Source organism: Pseudogymnoascus destructans (assembly GCF_001641265.1).
Source record: "Pseudogymnoascus destructans isolate 20631-21 unplaced genomic scaffold scaffold_2, whole genome shotgun sequence".
In the NCBI taxonomy this organism is placed as follows: domain Eukaryota; kingdom Fungi; phylum Ascomycota; class Leotiomycetes; order Thelebolales; family Thelebolaceae; genus Pseudogymnoascus; species Pseudogymnoascus destructans.
Window position 1 is genome coordinate 1 of NW_020167521.1, and position 17011 is coordinate 17011.

The following is a 17011-nucleotide window of genomic DNA, read 5'->3' on the forward strand; positions in this document are numbered from 1 at the left end:
CCCCCCCCCCCCCCCCCCCCAAACTCAACTGAATTCGAAATTCGCCTTCCATTTCACCTCGTATCAAAATTCCGAAGAAGCCATTCTCTTCCCCTTCAAAAACTACCCTATTAACGATATCGAACGCTCCTTATAATCACCTCTATCATAACTTATAATACCTCACTCAATATATTTGCTGCCTTACCTTTGCCACCCGACGGAAATCAAAGTAACTCACCCATTTCAATTTGTAACCCTAACCCTAAAGACACCATTCTCTTCTCCTCGTATTTCTCGTCATTTCCTGATGTCGAACGATAAATTCTGTCTGTTGCTGCACATGTTATACTTGGGGATAAAAATCGGGTCTTCCTGGAACCCCCCCAAACCACCACCCGTCTAAATCCGGAATATCTCTTCTCGTTTCAAATCGTATCAGAAATACGAAGATGCCATTCCCTTCCCCTTGCAATCCTCTTTTAATACCCACCTCGAACGATAAATTCTGTTGCTTACTGCAAAACTTATTGCTCTCCTTATACCTGCCCCCCCCACCCATTGCCAGTCGTCTAAATCCGAAATAACTCTCTCGTTTCAAATCATATCAAAATTATGAAGACGCTATTTTGTTCCCCTCCAAATTCTCTTTCAGACGTGATGCCGAACGATAAATTCGGCCGCCTATTGCAATACTTATAGCCCCTCATCTGACATACCCTCCTCCCCCCTTCCGCCTGACCATATCCGGAATATCTCCACCGTTTGAATTCGTATCAAAAATCGGAGGACGCCATTTGATTCCCCTTGTAATTCTCTATCATTGACGATGACGAACGTTAAGATCGGGTTGTCGCTTCAAAAGTTATCACCCCTCAAGAACTATGCCTCCCTTCCACCCCTGTCACCTACCACCCACCAAAATCCGAAATAACCAACCCAATTTGAATCGTACTGAAATTCAGAGTACGCCATTTTATTCCTCTTGAAACGCGCTTCAATTTGCCGTGTTGAACGTTAGATTCCGTCTGTCGATTGAGAAGTTATTGGCCTTCGAAAATTAAGGTCCACTGGCCCCCTTGCCACCAACCATCCGTTTAAATCCGCAATAACTAACTCACTTCTACTCGTATTAGAAATCGGAGGACGCCATTTTCTTCCCCTTGTAAATCTCTTTGAATTACGACATCGAACGTTACGCCTTGCCTCTCGGTCCGGGTTTTATACCACTTCCCGTTCCATGCCCTCTTCTTCTTAATCACCCATCGAAATCCGTTATAACACAATCATTTCAACTCGTATCAAAAATCGGAGGAGGCCATTCGATTCTGCTTGCAATTATCTTTCAATGGCGCTATCGAACGTTGAGTTCTGCGCACCGCTGCAAAAGTTATACCACGTCTCATATGTACAACCCCACCCACTGCTGCCCGTCTAAATCATAAATATCTTCACCATTTTAACTCGGATCACAAATCGGGATACGCCATTCGATTCCCATTGTAAATCTCTTCCATTAACGATGCCGACCGTTAAGTTTCGGCCGTCGCTGCAAAAGTTGGAATCCTTCTCACATGTTGCCATGGGGCCCCATTTCCTGGGCCCGGCCCAACAAATCCGAAATAACTTACTTGTTTCAAGCCGTATCAAAAATCGTAAGAGGCCATTCGATTCCTCTTGTAAATCTCTTTCAATGACGATACCGAACGTTAGCTTTCGACCGTAGCTGCAAAAGTTATAATCCTTCAAAGTAGGTGCTCCACCACACCCACTGATGCCCCAGCGAAATCTGCAATATCTCACCCGTCTCAACTCATATCACAAATCGGAGGACGTCATTTGATTCGTCTTGCAAATCTCTTTTATTAACGCCATCGAACGCACCGTCTGCATGCTGCGTCAGGTTCTTACAATCCATCCTATAACATGCCCCCCCCAACCACCCCTCCCATGCATCGCCCGACTAGAACCGGAATGTCTCCACCATCTGAAGTCTGATCAACAATCAGAGTACGTCAATTTGTTCCCCTTGCAAAGCTGCACAAGAGACGTCAGCGAACATTTACATCGGTCGCGAGGCTGTCAACTTACAGTCCTTGCAAGAACGTGAGTTCGAAAATGGGCCATGGGACAAGCTCCCTACTCCTCCTCACCTGGCTGCCAGTTGCTCTGCTTCGTGAAGAAGACGCAGGAGTAGCGCGTGCCCTCGAAGGGTGCGATCCAGTGCTCGAGGACTGCAGAGCGGAACAGGACAACATCCCCTGGCTGGAAGGGAATCTTATAACCAAGGGCTGGCAGGCACAGCTCCCCTCCTTCAAACTCTCCAAAGCAGGCCATCGCAACCCAGCCATCCAGCACATCGTGGTTGTCCTTGTGTGGCCCAACCTGGGCGTTTATCAGGATCGCGAGGCAGTGCCAGCAGCTCCTGTTGCTGAACTTGAAGACCTCCAGCTCAGGCGTGGCTGCACACTCGCGGAGGTAGTTCTGCCTGTACTGCTCGTAGGCCCTGGGATCGATCTCCTGGAAGAGCCTCCCAATGGTCTGCGCGAGGGGGGCCATCTTCTTGTAGAGGGCCAGGGTGGCCCCGAAGCCATTTCCAGTCCTGCGCATGTCAGAGCAGATGGTGGGAGGCGAATTTGTCTGGCCTGTGGCGTGCCACAACCCAAGGTGGTAGACTCCCCACTTCTTCCCCTCGCGCTCAGCCTTCCTGGCCTGCTCCATCTCGTGCCTCTTGTCACTGCTGGGCTTGGGGGGTGGCGCGAGCTCCGTGTACTGCTCAATGGCACCAGCCATGAGGCGGCAGAGGTCCTTGTTCCTGTCCGGGAGGCTCAGCCCCCCCCTCATGTAGACGAGGAGCTGCTCTGGGTCCTTGTCAGCAGAGTTGAAGACGGTGACGGGCTGGATGTCGAGGCCATCCTTCCCACCATCCTTGGGGATGCCCTGGAGCAGCGTGAGGTGCTTGCTGAGCTCGAGGCCCTGCTCCAGTGTGGTGGTGACCTTGGGGTTGGGTGGCGTGATGAGGTTGGTCCAGGCGAGGTCTGTGGTGATGACCCGGGCATTGCCGCGGAACTTGGCCTTCCAGTTATGGGAGAACTCCCTCCTCTCCTTCCACTCATATGGCGAGTGGGCTGTGTGGTGCTGGTGGCGCTTCTGGATGGAGGGTACTGGTGGCATGGTGTCGCGAGCTCAGGTCTTGATGGTACCTCACTATAAGATGGTATAGTCTAGGATCCCCAAAGGCAGATGACACAGGATGGTGTGCCCCTCTTGACACTCGAGACTGAGCTGTGTGCTGGCGTGAAGAAAGCGTGGAAAAATGTTGGGTGGTTGTTGCGCGAGCTCAGGTTTTGATGGTACCTCACTATAAGATGGTATAGTCTAGGATCCCCAAAGACAGATGACACAAGATGGTGTGCCCCTCTGCCACTCGAGACTGAGCTGTGTGCTGGCGTGAAGAAAGTGTGAAGAAATGTTGGGTGGTTGTTGCGCGAGCTCAGGTTTTGATGGTACCTCACTATAAGATGGTATAGTCTAGGATCCCCAAAGACAGATGACACAAGATGGTGTGCCCCTCTTGACACTCGAGACTGAGCTGTGTGCTGGCGTGAAGAAAGCGTGGAAAAATGTTGGGTGGTTGTTGCGCGAGCTCAGGTTTTGATGGTACCTCACTATAAGATGGTATAGTCTAGGATCCCCAAAGACAGATGACACAAGATGGTGTGCCCCTCTGCCACTCGAGACTGAGCTGTGTGCTGGCGTGAAGAAAGTGTGAAGAAATGTTGGGTGGTTGTTGCGCGAGCTCAGGTTTTGATGGTACCTCACTATAAGATGGTATAGTCTAGGATCCCCAAAGACAGATGACACAAGATGGTGTGCCCCTCTGCCACTCGAGACTGAGCTGTGTGCTGGCGTGAAGAAAGTGTGAAGAAATGCCGGGTGGTTGCCGCGCGAGAAGGAAAAAATGTGTAAAGGACTAAGTTTGGACTTGACGGTAGAAGTTCTGATATAGACTGAGACGAGCCACGCCCGCTAGCTGCGTGGCAACTCACATGACTGACCACCCCATCAAAATTGGGTTGAAAAAAAAAAACGTCGAGATCCGAGGCCGGGAGGAGCATGGCTGCGTTCGTCTGGGCGAGGGCTACGCAGTTACATGAAAAGGGGGATGGATTTGATGGCATCTCGCTAAGAAAATGGCGATCTCGGTTAAAAAATGCCCCATCTTCTAACCCTGGTCGGGAGAGGCCATGGCAGTGGTGTGGACATGGGAGTTGCATGTTGGGATTCGTCCTTGCCAGTCTCACCTGGGTATGTAATTATAAGATAATCGTACGAGTATCAGAACTAGAGTATTGCCTCGAAATATCCCAAGGGCTAGTCTGGTATTCGAGCTATGGGGGTCTATAAACGCTTCCGATTAATTGGGGGTGATGGGGAGGGGGCAGCCCATGCCCTAAACATAGCAACGATCAATGTTCGGGAGTGTCACAACCAAACGCGGTTAGGCGAAAACCTTAAAAAGATGTCAACCCTACATCTCGAGTTCGACGTTTAATATACAGCTTATATTGCTGTAATAAGATCATATGTATTGGCGGTATGTGTCATCGTCAGTAATTTAATGCAGTTCATATCTCGTCGAGGAGTGTGATTATTATAATCCGTTCCAATTTATTTAAATTGCAGAGAATAATATTTCTCAACTCACGACATAATTAATATGGCTCTATGGCTACAGTCTATATTATAAATACATGGCGCTACCAGTCGAACACCCATTCGCTAGTTTAATATGCCTCGAACTCGAGCAGCGCTGCTGCTGCGATCTTTACCCCCCAGATGCCCTTCCCACCTGCAAACTCGGCCACCTGCCCACACCATGACAGGAACACATCCACGTCATTGAACGCCCCTGCTGCCCCTGCCCTCACTGCCTGCTCACCGAACCTCTCCTGCAGCCACTGTTCGCCCCCAGTCTTGTGGAACACGCCGTAGCAGAGCGGCATCACGATGTCTGCGTACCTGCACTGCTCGAGGCCACTGGCCGGGTCTGCACGTTGACAGACCGACTGTGGGTTGTAGCACCAGTAGCACGCCGCGAAAGCTGAGATCCATGGCCCGCGGCCCTGCCCCCTCCTTCTGGCCTGGTCGCGCGCCCTGAAGAAGTCGAACCGCTGGTGGCACTTGGTGAACTGGTGGTCCCACTGCTCCCCGAGCCCTCGACAGAGCAGGCACGTCCCCTTCACGGTGAGGAGGTCCTCCTTGTAGCGGCTGAGCTCGAGGTATGCCAAACGCCGCTTCTCGTGGATGGCTGCACTCCCTGTGTGCGGCATTGCCTCTGTGGCATCGTCACGGGGCACGTGTGATGGGCTGGGGCCACTGCTGCAGACATCGCACGCCACATCATCCCTGGTGCCATCGCACTGCCGAAGCTCTGATGCCTCATCGAGGTGCGCACTCAGACACGTGCGCCTGCACTCCCGGCCTTCGAGGTAGCGGTAGAGTGCCCTCGTCTCGACATCCATACCGGCGTTGCCCGCCTGCGACTGCCACTTGTGCGGCAGGAGCACGGCTGAGTATGCCTCCCTCCCATCGCGCCCAGCCCGACCGGACTCCTGCGCAAAGTCGACGAGGGAGCGTGGCTCGTCCAGGTGCATGACGAGCCGGACATGTGGGTAGTCGAAGCCGGCGCTAAGGGCCGACGTCGCCACAATGTATGGCAGCTCGGGTGTGGTGAGCCACGTCCTGAGCAGCTCCTGCTTCTCCTCTGCCGTGCCGGCCATCGCGGTGTAGACCGGGCAGCGGAGCAGGCTGCCCAGGTCCTGTGCCTCCTCCCGTGTCCGCACGTAGAGTATGATCTTGTCTCGGGTCTGGTCGAGCAGCCCGCTCGCCCGCCACGCGTCCCTGGCCCTCCGCGCGCCCTCTTCTAGCAGGCTCCCCTGCCCTGTGGCCCGCTGCACGAGGTACGAGAGGTTCCGCCTGTTCGTTGAGGCCCGCACGACCTTTGGCTTCACGAGGTTGTTCTGCCTCTCGAACGCGGCCTGTAGCATTGGCGGCAGGGTGGCCGTCAGGTAGACGAACTGCGTGCGCACGCTGCGGATGAGGGCGAGGTCGGCCATGGCGTGACGGTACTCGGACGCCGTGATTGTGAGGTGCGCCTCGTCTATCACGACGCGGCCGAGCTGCTGCGTCGCGGCCAGCCTGTGCGCATACGCCCGGAACTGAGACGTGCTCGCGGCCTCGACCGTGACGAACACCAGCGGTGCGTCCCGCTCCTCGCCCGGGGCCCACACGAGGTGGTCTATCCCGAGCTCCTGCACACGCCGCAGCAGGTCGCCACGCAGGGACACGAGCGGCAGCACGAGGATCGTCACGCCCGCATCAGGCAGGACACAGGGCAGCATGAACAGCAGGCTCTTCCCCTCGCCGGTGCCCAGGATGACGACGACCTGCTCCGTCCATGACATGACGACTGTCATCGCCCGCTCCTGTGCGGCCGACTTCCACTGCAGCTTGTCGTCGTGGTAGAGCCCCCTCGCGCACTTCAGCAGGGCTGCAGCAGACCACCTCTTCCGCGGCCGGTGCACGCCCACGGCAATCCTCTTCAGCATCCGCGGCCTGTCGGACCCTGCCACCTCTGCCGCCTCGCGCTTCCTCTTCCCTGCTGCTGCGACCGCATCCCCGAGCACCGTGTCGAGATCCCACAGCCCCCTCCACAGGGATGACGCGCGCAGGTTCCGACGGATGAGGCCATCCCACACATTCCCAAAGTTCGCGTTCAGCTGGTTCGCGTAGCTGCGGTTCACCACCCGCGTGCTGTGGTTCCGCTGCCTCGTCATGGTCCGGATGTCATCCTCCATCTCCTCTGCATCCTCATCGTCGTCGTCGGCCCCGATGCCCTCGAAGCACGCAAGGTCGCCCGCAAACTTGGTCTTCACAATGTTGACCGTCATCTGGCGCCAGTTGGCGATGTGCAGCCGTGGCACCTTGGCCCGCACGCACGCCTGCTCCATGCACCGCGTCAGCCGGTTGTCGGCCCACACGGCCCCGTCCTTCCACCACAGGTACGCGGACATGATTGCGCGTGGGGAGGACTGGCGCAGGAAGGCCTGGCGGAGCGGCACGACGTAGACGAGGTAGTCCAGCAGGAGGTCTCCGATGGCGGCTGGCAGGAAGCGGATGTTGTCCTTGAACCTGCCCGTCTGCTGCTGGCCCTTGTGGTAGGTGGTGTGCAGCATCACGAGCCCGTGCTTGAGGTAGACGCTACGCCTCCGCTGCGTGTTGCGCCAGGTGAGGGAGAACAGCTCGCTCTCGCGCAGCGGCTGGCCCGAGGCCATGTGGATGAGGACGAGGAGCCGCTTGAGGAACTCGTCAGCGACGGCCTCGTACTGGTCGATGGCCTTCTGTCGCCACATGACCCTCGTGACCCCTGCATCAGCCTCTCCATCCTCTCCATCCTCAGCAGTAGGTGCAGCAGTGGTGTCGAGGAATGACGCTCGGAGTGACTGCGACTCCCGTATGACATTGCGCAGTGAGCCCGCGAGCGGCTTCAGCAGTGCCGCGTTCTCCCGGTGCTCGCCAAAGTGCCAGCTAAAGTTGTCGGCGTCGAGGTTGTCCTTGAGTGCCCACGCGCGCATCCGTGGCAGGCCCGCTGCACCAAACATGAGCTCGCCGTGCAGCAGATGCTGCGCCTGCCTGAACTCCGACAGCAGCAGCTGCTGCACCTCGTCCATGTTCAGGTCGACGTCCCTGTAGGTGAGGATCTGCTCGTCCTCGTCCCAGTGCGCCTGGTGCGAGCCCACTCCGTCCTTCGACACCGCGAACAGCAGCAGGCGCCAGCCCAGTATCTCGCCCATGGGCGTCTCCGTGTCCGGCCGCAGGTACTGCTCGCAGATGCTGTTGATGTGCTCGAGCGTGCTGCCGGCGCCCGACCTCTCGAGGTATGCGGCCGTGCTGAAGATGAGCAGCTGCACAGCCCAGATCAGGCCGGACAGGCAGCTGTTGAAGTTGCCCGGCTCCTTCCACGACTTGGTGCGTGGCTTGACGCTCAGCATCGCGCAGAAGCTGAGGAGCGGCGAGCTGAAGCGGTCGCCGCCGAACTCGTGGCAGACGAGGGCCATGCAGAGGGATCGGAGGGCGTCGTTCAGCGCTAAGCGGTCTCCGTCGGCAGCGCACTCCAGGGCGGCCTCCCAAGCTGTCGTCTGCTCGTCCGTCAGCCGGATCCGGTCCTCGGGGCGCCTGCCCTGGTCCGCGCTCAGAGGTGGCGTGAAGTGGCTGCCGCAGTAGGCGACGCGGTAGCAGTACGCCATGAACTGCTTCCAGTACCCAAAGTTTGTGCGCAGTGTGGATGGCTCCTTCTTGGGGTCGAAGCCGCGCACCCTGCCTGCCCTGCAACTGGCTGGTGCCGATGAGGTAGGGGCGCCATGGAAGCGGCTCAGCGCGAGCTGCCTCGGCCACGTCAGCATGCAGTCCGGCCCGTCGAAGCACCAGCCGTGCACCTCAGCGAGGATCTTGTCCATGACCTCGAGCATCAGGAACAGCTCGGGCTCTCCCTCATCTGCGCTCTTCGGCAGCGCAAAGGAGGCGTGCATCTCGTCCTTCTCTAGGCCCCGCACGTGGTTCTCGATGCCAGTCCGCCTCAGCCACGGGACCGCAGCCGAGGGGTGGCTGTCGAAGCCGTGCACCTTGTTGCCCTCCGTCTTGATGTCGTCCGCTACCATGGTCGCGTCCGCGTCGGCCAGGTCGAAGAAGGCCTGCTCCTGCAGCTCGAGGGCGATGGCGGCAGTAGCTGCGTCCCCTTCCGCCCTGTCGTCGTCTGTAACCACAAAGTACCGGACATGCTCGGTCTTTGCGAAGAAGGTCTGCACCGTGCATCTCTGCCACGCGCCACCCTCACTCTGCTGCGACGGCTTCTGCCCGTGCTCCCGGGACACGTGCGCCCTGATGGCCGGCCCGGACCGGGTCAGGGTCGGCCGGCCGTCGTCGCAGAGGATGCAGGAGAATGCCGGATGGCGGCGCAGTCCCTCGATGGCGATGCAGGGCTGGTCTGGCAGGGCGACCTGTCCCGGGGGCCGCAGCTCATGCGTCGCGAAGAGGTCGAGCAGGGTGCGCAGCTCCGGCCCCTTGAGGTCGTGGGGTGGGTGCCTCAGGTGCCACTCCTGGCTGGCGCGCGCGGGCATGAGGCAGGTCCCGCAGTCGCGGCAGAGCAGCACCCCGTGAGTTGCGAGGTAGGAGAAGCTGGCCGCCATCCTTCCCTTGCGCGAGCGGTGTGTGTGCGCTATTCGCCCTTCGTTGCATGCTCTGTATGCGTGCTTGATGCGCCTGCGCCGTCCCGGGGGTCTCCCAATTTGCTGCACAATAATCGCTCCACAATGGCCCGTGCGCGCGCGAGCGACAGGGGTCGCTCGCGTGGGGATTCCCAATTTGCACTACAGATACGGCCGCTTCTAGGGGTAGGGACGTGCCAAGCAGCCTGCAGGTATTCGTTAGTTGGTCGTAGTATCTCCAGAGGTCATCCTTGCAGTCGTCCACCTTGCATTTTAACGGAAGTCCCTGTAACAGGTTCCCGTAGAGGTCTTTAAGCATGGGGATTTTCCTCTGCCCATTGGGCTTGTCTCGTTCGGCCCTAATCTTCGCGTGGGCGTGTTTTGCCATGCGTCTTACTACGTTCTTGCACCGTGGACTCATTGGTTCCGTAGGTGCGAGTTCATCGAAGGTCTCCTGTTCCGAGACGGTGAACGATTCCGCCTCCGACCCTTCATCTGAGCTCTCGTCTTCTGGGGTGCTTTCGCCGTTTATTCCCCAGTCCTGTTTGCTCACAAACGTTGCGTTCAACTGTCCTGTCCAGGTGGCATTGAGTTGTTTGCCGACTTTGCGTCCGCCGTTCCCTTTCTTTGGCTGTCTGCAGTCTCGGGCCATGTGGCCTGGCTTGTCGCAGTTAAAACAGAGTCGTTCCTTGAATTGTCTGTCTTTCTTAGGGTCACGGGGTCGTCCAGGTTTGAACGTGGCATCGAGTTCCATTGGGTCCGACCAACGGTTGTCTCGCGGGTGTTGATCCCGTCGTCTGCCCTCGTTTCCCCGGTAGGGGTAACTTTTCTTGGGCTTGTCATAGGTCCGACGTTCCTTCTGGAATTCATATAGTCGATTGTCGATTCGGACCGTATGTTCGATTAGCGCTACCATGTCCGTTGGTTGTTGTTCCAAACGGGCAAGTTCCATACGTATATGGCTCTTCAGCCCACGTCGGTAGTGGCTGATGAGTGCGCTGGTGTCCCATCCTGTCTGATTGCCATATCTCTGGAATTCTGTGGAGTATGTGAGGGCGCTGCCAGTCTGCTTAAGTGCAAACAGATGGTCTTCTGCGGTCTTAATCTCATCGATGTCTCCGAACATGCGTCGGATTTCCTTACAGAATCCATTCCAGCTGCCAAACATAGTCTGCGTAGTTGTCATGCTTCCATTGGTACTTTCATATTTGAAATAGTCCTTGAGGAATGGTTCGATCCATCGCAGGGCTTCCCCCCTAAGGTAGGACGCAGTCCACAGGGCATAGCTCTCCTGGGTGGGAAACTTCTCATCATTGAAGTGCTGGTACAGTTCGACCTGTAGCAAAAACACCTCAAGTTCCTTTCAGTTGCCGGAGTAAGTGTCGGGCAACTTGACGCGTAGAGTTTCCTTGAGTTCGTTGACGGTGGGTGCATCGGGCATCTCTTCATTCTCAGGCTTAGACCTCTGAGATGAAGTTGGCGTGGTGGGGGTTTTCCCCTTCGAACTGACGACAGACATGTTGCTTTGTGTGTAAGCCGGTACCTCGTAGAAGTGGTGCTCAAAGTGTAACGCTGACTTCTGAACGATAGAAGACACAGAGGTTCTCTTGCGTAAAGGTTTACTTATCAGAGGAGGCAGGGGATCAGACACAAAGGCTTCAAGTAACACGTTACTAGTATATAACAAATACTGTATTGAGTTGAGCACGAAGCTCCTATCTAAGGAAATACTATCTACTTATATAGTGGCGTCATGCCTAGTGGACTCTTGGGAACTCACTCGAGTCCTCGGAGTCCTGGACTCTTAGGACTCTTCTCATCATCCTGCGAGTCCATCACGTGCCTAGTGGACTCCTGGGAACTCACTCGAGTCCTCAGAGTCCTGGACTCTTAGGACTCTTCTCATCATCCTGCGAGTCCGTCACGTGATACTTTCGGAACTACTATTTCCCGCTGCCCCTCCAGGTACCAGGGCCGGTCTCATGCGACCTCCCTCCTTCCTGTCCTGTAGTTGGCCAGCCTTCTTGTTCCGTCGTAACATTTGGGTCTTCTATAGTAACTACTATAGTAAACACCCACACGGGTCTGGGTTTGGTATATCCTACCACCCAACCCTCCACACACGTTGCGGGACGCTGGTGCGCTTCGCGCGGACGGGTTTGGGTCATATACTATAGTAACTACTATAGTAAACACCCACACGGGTCTGGGTTTGATATATCCTACCACCCAACCCTCCACACACGTTGCGGGACGCTGGTGCGCTTCGCGCGGATGGGTTGGGGTCTTCTATAGTAACTACTATAGTAAACACCCACACGAGTCTGGGTTTGATATATCCTATCACCCAACCCTCCACACTCGTTGACGCCGTGCGCTTTGCGCAGATGGGTTTGCCTCTTCCATAGTAACCACCATAGTAACCATCCACATACCTGTATCATCCTCCCAGTCAACTGTCGCCGTCCTCATCATGTAACAGATGAACCTCTGCCATACTGCACTACACTTATGAACCGACTGAACGCTCTGGTGAAGCTCGAATGGATGCTGGCTCGCAACCTCATTCTTTGGTGATGCCCACCACTTTAGTACATCCTTGTGGTCCATATTTGCTAGCGTATCAAGACAGCGTTCAAGAATCCGATCCCATGCACGTAACAGTCGTTGTAATTTGGTCTCCTTCTCCTCTGGCTCACGCGCGTATTTGTACGTCTGGATAATATCAACCTGTGACTCCTGAAGAACCTCGTTCCACCCAGTGTATCGTAGCCATGGGTCTAGCTCATCAGCCGCGGGCTTGGCTAGCAGTGTCAACCTGCGCTCCTGTGCTGCCTCCTTCCACTGCTCGATGTCGCGTATGATCTGGTCCTCAGCATCGCCTTCCTGGTTGCTGGCTTGCTCTTCCTCACTAACATCATCGCTAGACTGCTCTCCAACGTCGCGTACTAATATCATCAGCTGGTTACTATAATGATTACTATAAAGATTGCCAGAATCCAACTTACTCAATTGATGCGTCGCTTGCATTCCTTCAGCCTGTCTACTCTCATCCACAACCCAATATCGCTCCTTTCCATCTCGAAACCATGTCTGCAGCCGTACAGCCTGGAATAACTGGTTGTCATCCACCCGTTTCATTGAATGCTTATTTCGGCCATGATCCTTCATTACTCTTCGACTGATTGTATAATACCTACAATGCTGACATTGGAATCCATCAACTATTGGAATAACTGGCTGTGGTGGTAGTCCATCAACTGGTAATTGGATAGTTGAATAATTATAATCAAATGGAACCCTCTGAATATAGTGCTGTATCTGCTTTCGAACTTCCAGTTTCTCCTTATGGATTTTGCGGAAGTGCTCAGTTAGTCCTACACCGCTAACTGCTTTGCAGCAATGTGCACTCAAACAAACCAACACCTTATACTCAACGTTTAGTTGGATCAGATGGCTCAAAGTCACTGGAACTTGAATGGAATTGATGCTCTGACGTTCTGCCATGATGGAATTGATGGTAATAGCTATAGTAATCCATATAAAACGTAACCCTAGAGAATGCCGTTGTGCGCCCATCGGCAACTAGTGCCAAGACAAGTGCACGGGCCACATCTAACCTAAAATGGATGCCTTTGGGCGTCCAACGGCAGAGACATAAGGTTAGGAGCTTCTGTGACTGTTTGTTTCAACAGCTCGAATGCAGTTTGGCATGCATGAGTCCATTCGAATATCTGATCCTTTCTGGTAAGGTTCACCAATGGCCTCATGATGCTGGAGTAATTTCGGATGAACCTTCGATAGAAATTGCAGAATCCAATGAAAGCTTGCATATCCCTGAGCGATTTTGGAGTTTGCCATTCCAATATAGTAGAAACCTTTGCAGGGTCCATGCAAATGCCATTGACTCCCACGATAGTCCTAGGAATTTGGTTTCTTGGACGAAAAACTCACATTTTGAGATATCTGCTTGCAGTCCAGCTTCTCGAAGCTTCTGTAGGACTTTCCTTATGTGCTCTGTATGCTCCGCTCGAGTAGCACTGTAGATAAGAATGTCATCCATGTATGCGGTGACGAATTGGTTGAGGTAATCCATGAGGGTTTCATTCATGTACCTCTGGAATGTTGCTGGACCATTTGTGAGTCCGAAGGGCATGACCTTGTATTTGTAGGATCCAAATCGAGTTCTGAATGTAGTGAGGTCTTTATCTTCTTCTGTCTGCATTCGAATTCGATTGAAGGCATGTCGAATGTCCAGTTTGGTGAGATATTTTGCTCCTATGACTTGGGCCAGCGTTTCATCAATGAGTGGTATGGGATATCGATCCTTTTTCCTTATGGCATTTAGCTTCCTGTAGTCAACACAGAATCGAAGACCACCACCTGGCTTTCTCACAAACATAATGGGTGAAGAGTATGGGGCTTTGCTTGCTTCAATGAACCCTTTTGGCAAGTGCTCGAAGACATATTCTTCGACCAAATCAAGTTCTTCCTTTGACATATTCCAGAGTGGTGCATATCCCAGCTTTGCCTTACCTTCGAGTTCAATATGATGGTCTGAAGGTCGATGGGGAGGTAGCTTGTCTGCTGCCATTTTTGAAAAAACATCCAAAAATTCATGAAATTCCTTCGGAAGGATCAGTCGAGAGTCAATTTCTTCAGTTTTGGTCTTGTTCTTGTGCTCGATTATGTCCTTCATTGATATAGCAAAGACTTGAGCTCCTCTTTGCTTCATGAGCATTCGAAATGGTGCTGCGCCAATCATTGCTATGGTGCAAGGTTTTGGTTTTTTCACTTTCGGAGCAGGTTCCGGAGAGGCATTTCTTTGGCTTTCTTCTTTGGCCTTTGTCTTTCGCTTTTAGATATAGGCTCTGTTTTGAGGGCTCGATCTGGTATAGAATGGTTGCAATAATCTCCAGTGAAGAGGACTTGATCATTGATCATATCGAGAACAACTCCATGTTGCTTCATCCAAGCTTTCCTGAGAATGATGGAATGTTTTCCCAGCGAAGTGATGAATAATGGACATAGGCTTTCCACATGCTCTCCCACTTGTAGTCGAGGATATAGCATGTGTGATAGCAGGGGCAGCCTCTCCATTGAATCCTTCAACTTGTTTTGGCTTCACAAGTTCGACTGGGGCTTTATCCCTTCGATTTCACATATTCTTTCTGCATCAGCAGCATTAATGAAGTTTCTACCTGTGGCACCAGTATCGATCAATGCATGGACAATAGCTTTGTATTTTCCTATTCTACAAGTAGCTAGGAAAGGGGTGTCCGGATCAAAACTGGATCTCGAGGAAGAAGCTGCAATTCTGGCTGCACTGCCTCTAGTGATGACTTGTCTAGAGGCTATTCGTTTTCCGAATCGATGATAGACTCAGCTGTAGATACCTCATTCACTTGAGCTTTGAGCTTCTGGGGACAGTCTCAAGCTCGATGTCCATTTTGTCGGCATATGAAGCATTTCCCAAGTTTCATGAGCATTTCTTTTGCTGGATCTTGATGCGGTGGTCGATACAGCTTCTGTGTCTTGTTTTGCATGTTGGAATCCATTGTAGGTTGAGGGATTGAAGTTCGAAGTGCCTGGCCCTGATTTTGAGTTTGGCCCATGTTGTTCGAAAATGACTTTGGCTTCCTTTTGTCTTCTTGTTCCTTGATCCGCTGAATGTTCTGGTCGATGAGCATGCATTTCTTTGCAAACTCGTGAAGTGTAGTAGCTCCAACTTCAGCCACTAAGGCTTTCTGCATCTGTTGGTTGACTTTGAAGCGCAAGTCATCCAGCAAAGTTTCTTCAGAGTAATCAAGCTCTGTCGTGAGCCTTTGGAACTCAGCCCAGAACACTGCAAAGGTGTTGTTTCTCTGATACAGCTTTCGATACTCAGTTTGAGCTGTGTGCCTTCGATCGGGATCACTGAAGACTTTTTCCAAAAGTTCGAGAATTTCTTCTGCTGTCTGCAATTTGTTTGTAGAGTTTGGTCGAAGCCTTGGATTGACATGTCGAACTGCCAGTGGAGGATTGGAGGGTCTGGAATCCGAGCTGACAGTCGACTGTGAGAGTGGTGTCCTGGTTCATTCTTCAGAGCTTGTTGGGTTTGCTTTTCAAGATATTTCTGAATTGTTTGTTGCTCTGTGATTTGTTGCTCGTTGCTCTGGATCAGTTCCTGTAACTGGAGAATGGCATCATCCTTTTCAGCCAGTATCGAATTTGAGTCCTCTGCTAGGGCCAAATAGTCCCGAAGAATGTTCTTGTGCAAAGTCCATGCCATTTTCTGGTTGGCGACAGATAGTTTCTGGAATTCGTCAAAGGTTTCAACATTCCATTCAGCCTTTTCATGTCGATTTGCAAGTATAGATTCATGTCTCTCTTGAGCTGTTTTGCCCAGAGTATGAAGGAAGGTTTCGGATTTGAAATTAGGATCATGAAGTTCATTGGTTTGGTTTGCAGAGCTTGGAATTGATGCTCCTTCTGCCAGGGATTCCTGGTCTTGTTCTGGATCATTTCGAGCTGCCATTGCAGCTTTTTCTTCAGCAGTATAAGCCATAGCGAGTTGCTATTTCAATTTCGGTTTATATCGTCAAGTCAGACACATATTGCCAAAGGCCCTATTGTGCAGTTGTTGGCCGTAGGAGCCACTCGAGAGGAGCGCACTTCCCTCACAGTTATATCCTTGTCGAGGGAGCATTGTAAAAGGTCTGACTTGCGAAGGTGGTGTGTGTGTGTCGAGCTGACTGTCGAAAGCCAACTTTGAGGGGTTGCCTCGAGATCGTCCTGGAATCGACTTCCGGATAAGGTTTCTGGTTCTGGGGTTTTCAAAGAGTGGATTTCGATTTCGATTCGGAAGAGGGTTCAGCTCAAAGAGCAGGAAAAGAGGTATAAGAGAGATTGAGTTTTATGTCACGGTTCACCAAGGCATAGGGCGCCAGTTGGGTATTATGAATTAAACTCAATCTAGAGAAGAAAGGAAAGAGAAGAGGAGCACTCGAGCAGTGGCTCGATCTATATACATCTATTGTGGAGTGAATTCTCTTTAGCGGCCTGGGGACGTGCTGTTCCTTGCTGGCCGGGTCGTGTCCCACGGCGTTGAGGAGGTGCGGAGCGGCGTCCGCAACAGCCTCGACCTAATGGTACATAGTAGCGCTATCCGCTGGGTCGAGAAGCAGGAGCAGGACCTGCAGAGGAGGCGGGAGCTTAGTAGGAAGCGGAAGCATAGGCCACACGAGGACGATGGGGAGGACGACACAATTTCGAACAACCCATTCAAGTCATAATTTATAATAAATTAATGAAGTTTGGAATTTTCGACTTTTAACACATTTACTAGGAAGCTAGCCTCTATTAGGGCCTGCTTTGCATTTTCAACTTTTTTCGACTTTTTTCGACTTTTTTCGACTTTTTTGAAGACCCTTACGCGCCTACTACAGCATTTAGCACTACGGCGCAAATTAGGAATCCCTATACTATCCCCCCCCCTGAATGATTGTCACCATCCACTATTTTGTCAAAAGCCCTCTGCCAGTGATCTCATCTTATTTACGCCTTTTTACCAAAACCGATCGCTATAAGTGGGTTTCCACAAACTTCAAAATAGCGGGTCTTTACAATCATTCAGGGGGGGATACTGTAGTACAAATGAACGCCCGTGTCCTTGACCAGCATCGCCCTTCGCCGGAAAGCGGGTCCGGTAGGGGTCGGCCGGCCAATCCGGGGCCCGCGCCCGCCGCCTTTCGCCGAAGGACGCGCCCGGCATAGGGGTAGCTTTA

At 53.1% G+C, this 17011-nt stretch overlaps 2 protein-coding genes across 2 annotated transcripts; both read right to left on the reverse strand.

Annotated features, from left to right (window-relative positions):
- Nucleotides 1-11588: 11588 nt before the first annotated feature.
- VC83_00675 (uncharacterized protein) lies at nucleotides 11589-12416 on the reverse strand (the record flags this gene model as incomplete). Its single annotated transcript, XM_024464362.1, has 2 exons — nucleotides 11589-12193; nucleotides 12254-12416. 2 exons carry the CDS (start codon nucleotides 12414-12416, stop codon nucleotides 11589-11591), a joined length of 768 nt encoding a protein of 255 aa, XP_024327749.1.
- Nucleotides 12417-14677: 2261 nt separating this feature from the next.
- On the reverse strand, nucleotides 14678-15792 carry VC83_00676 (uncharacterized protein; the record flags this gene model as incomplete). Its single annotated transcript, XM_024464363.1, has 2 exons — nucleotides 14678-15090; nucleotides 15129-15792. The coding sequence occupies 2 exons, from the start codon at nucleotides 15790-15792 to the stop codon at nucleotides 14678-14680; spliced, it is 1077 nt and encodes a 358-aa protein (XP_024327747.1).
- Between the last annotated feature and the right edge of the window lie 1219 nt (nucleotides 15793-17011).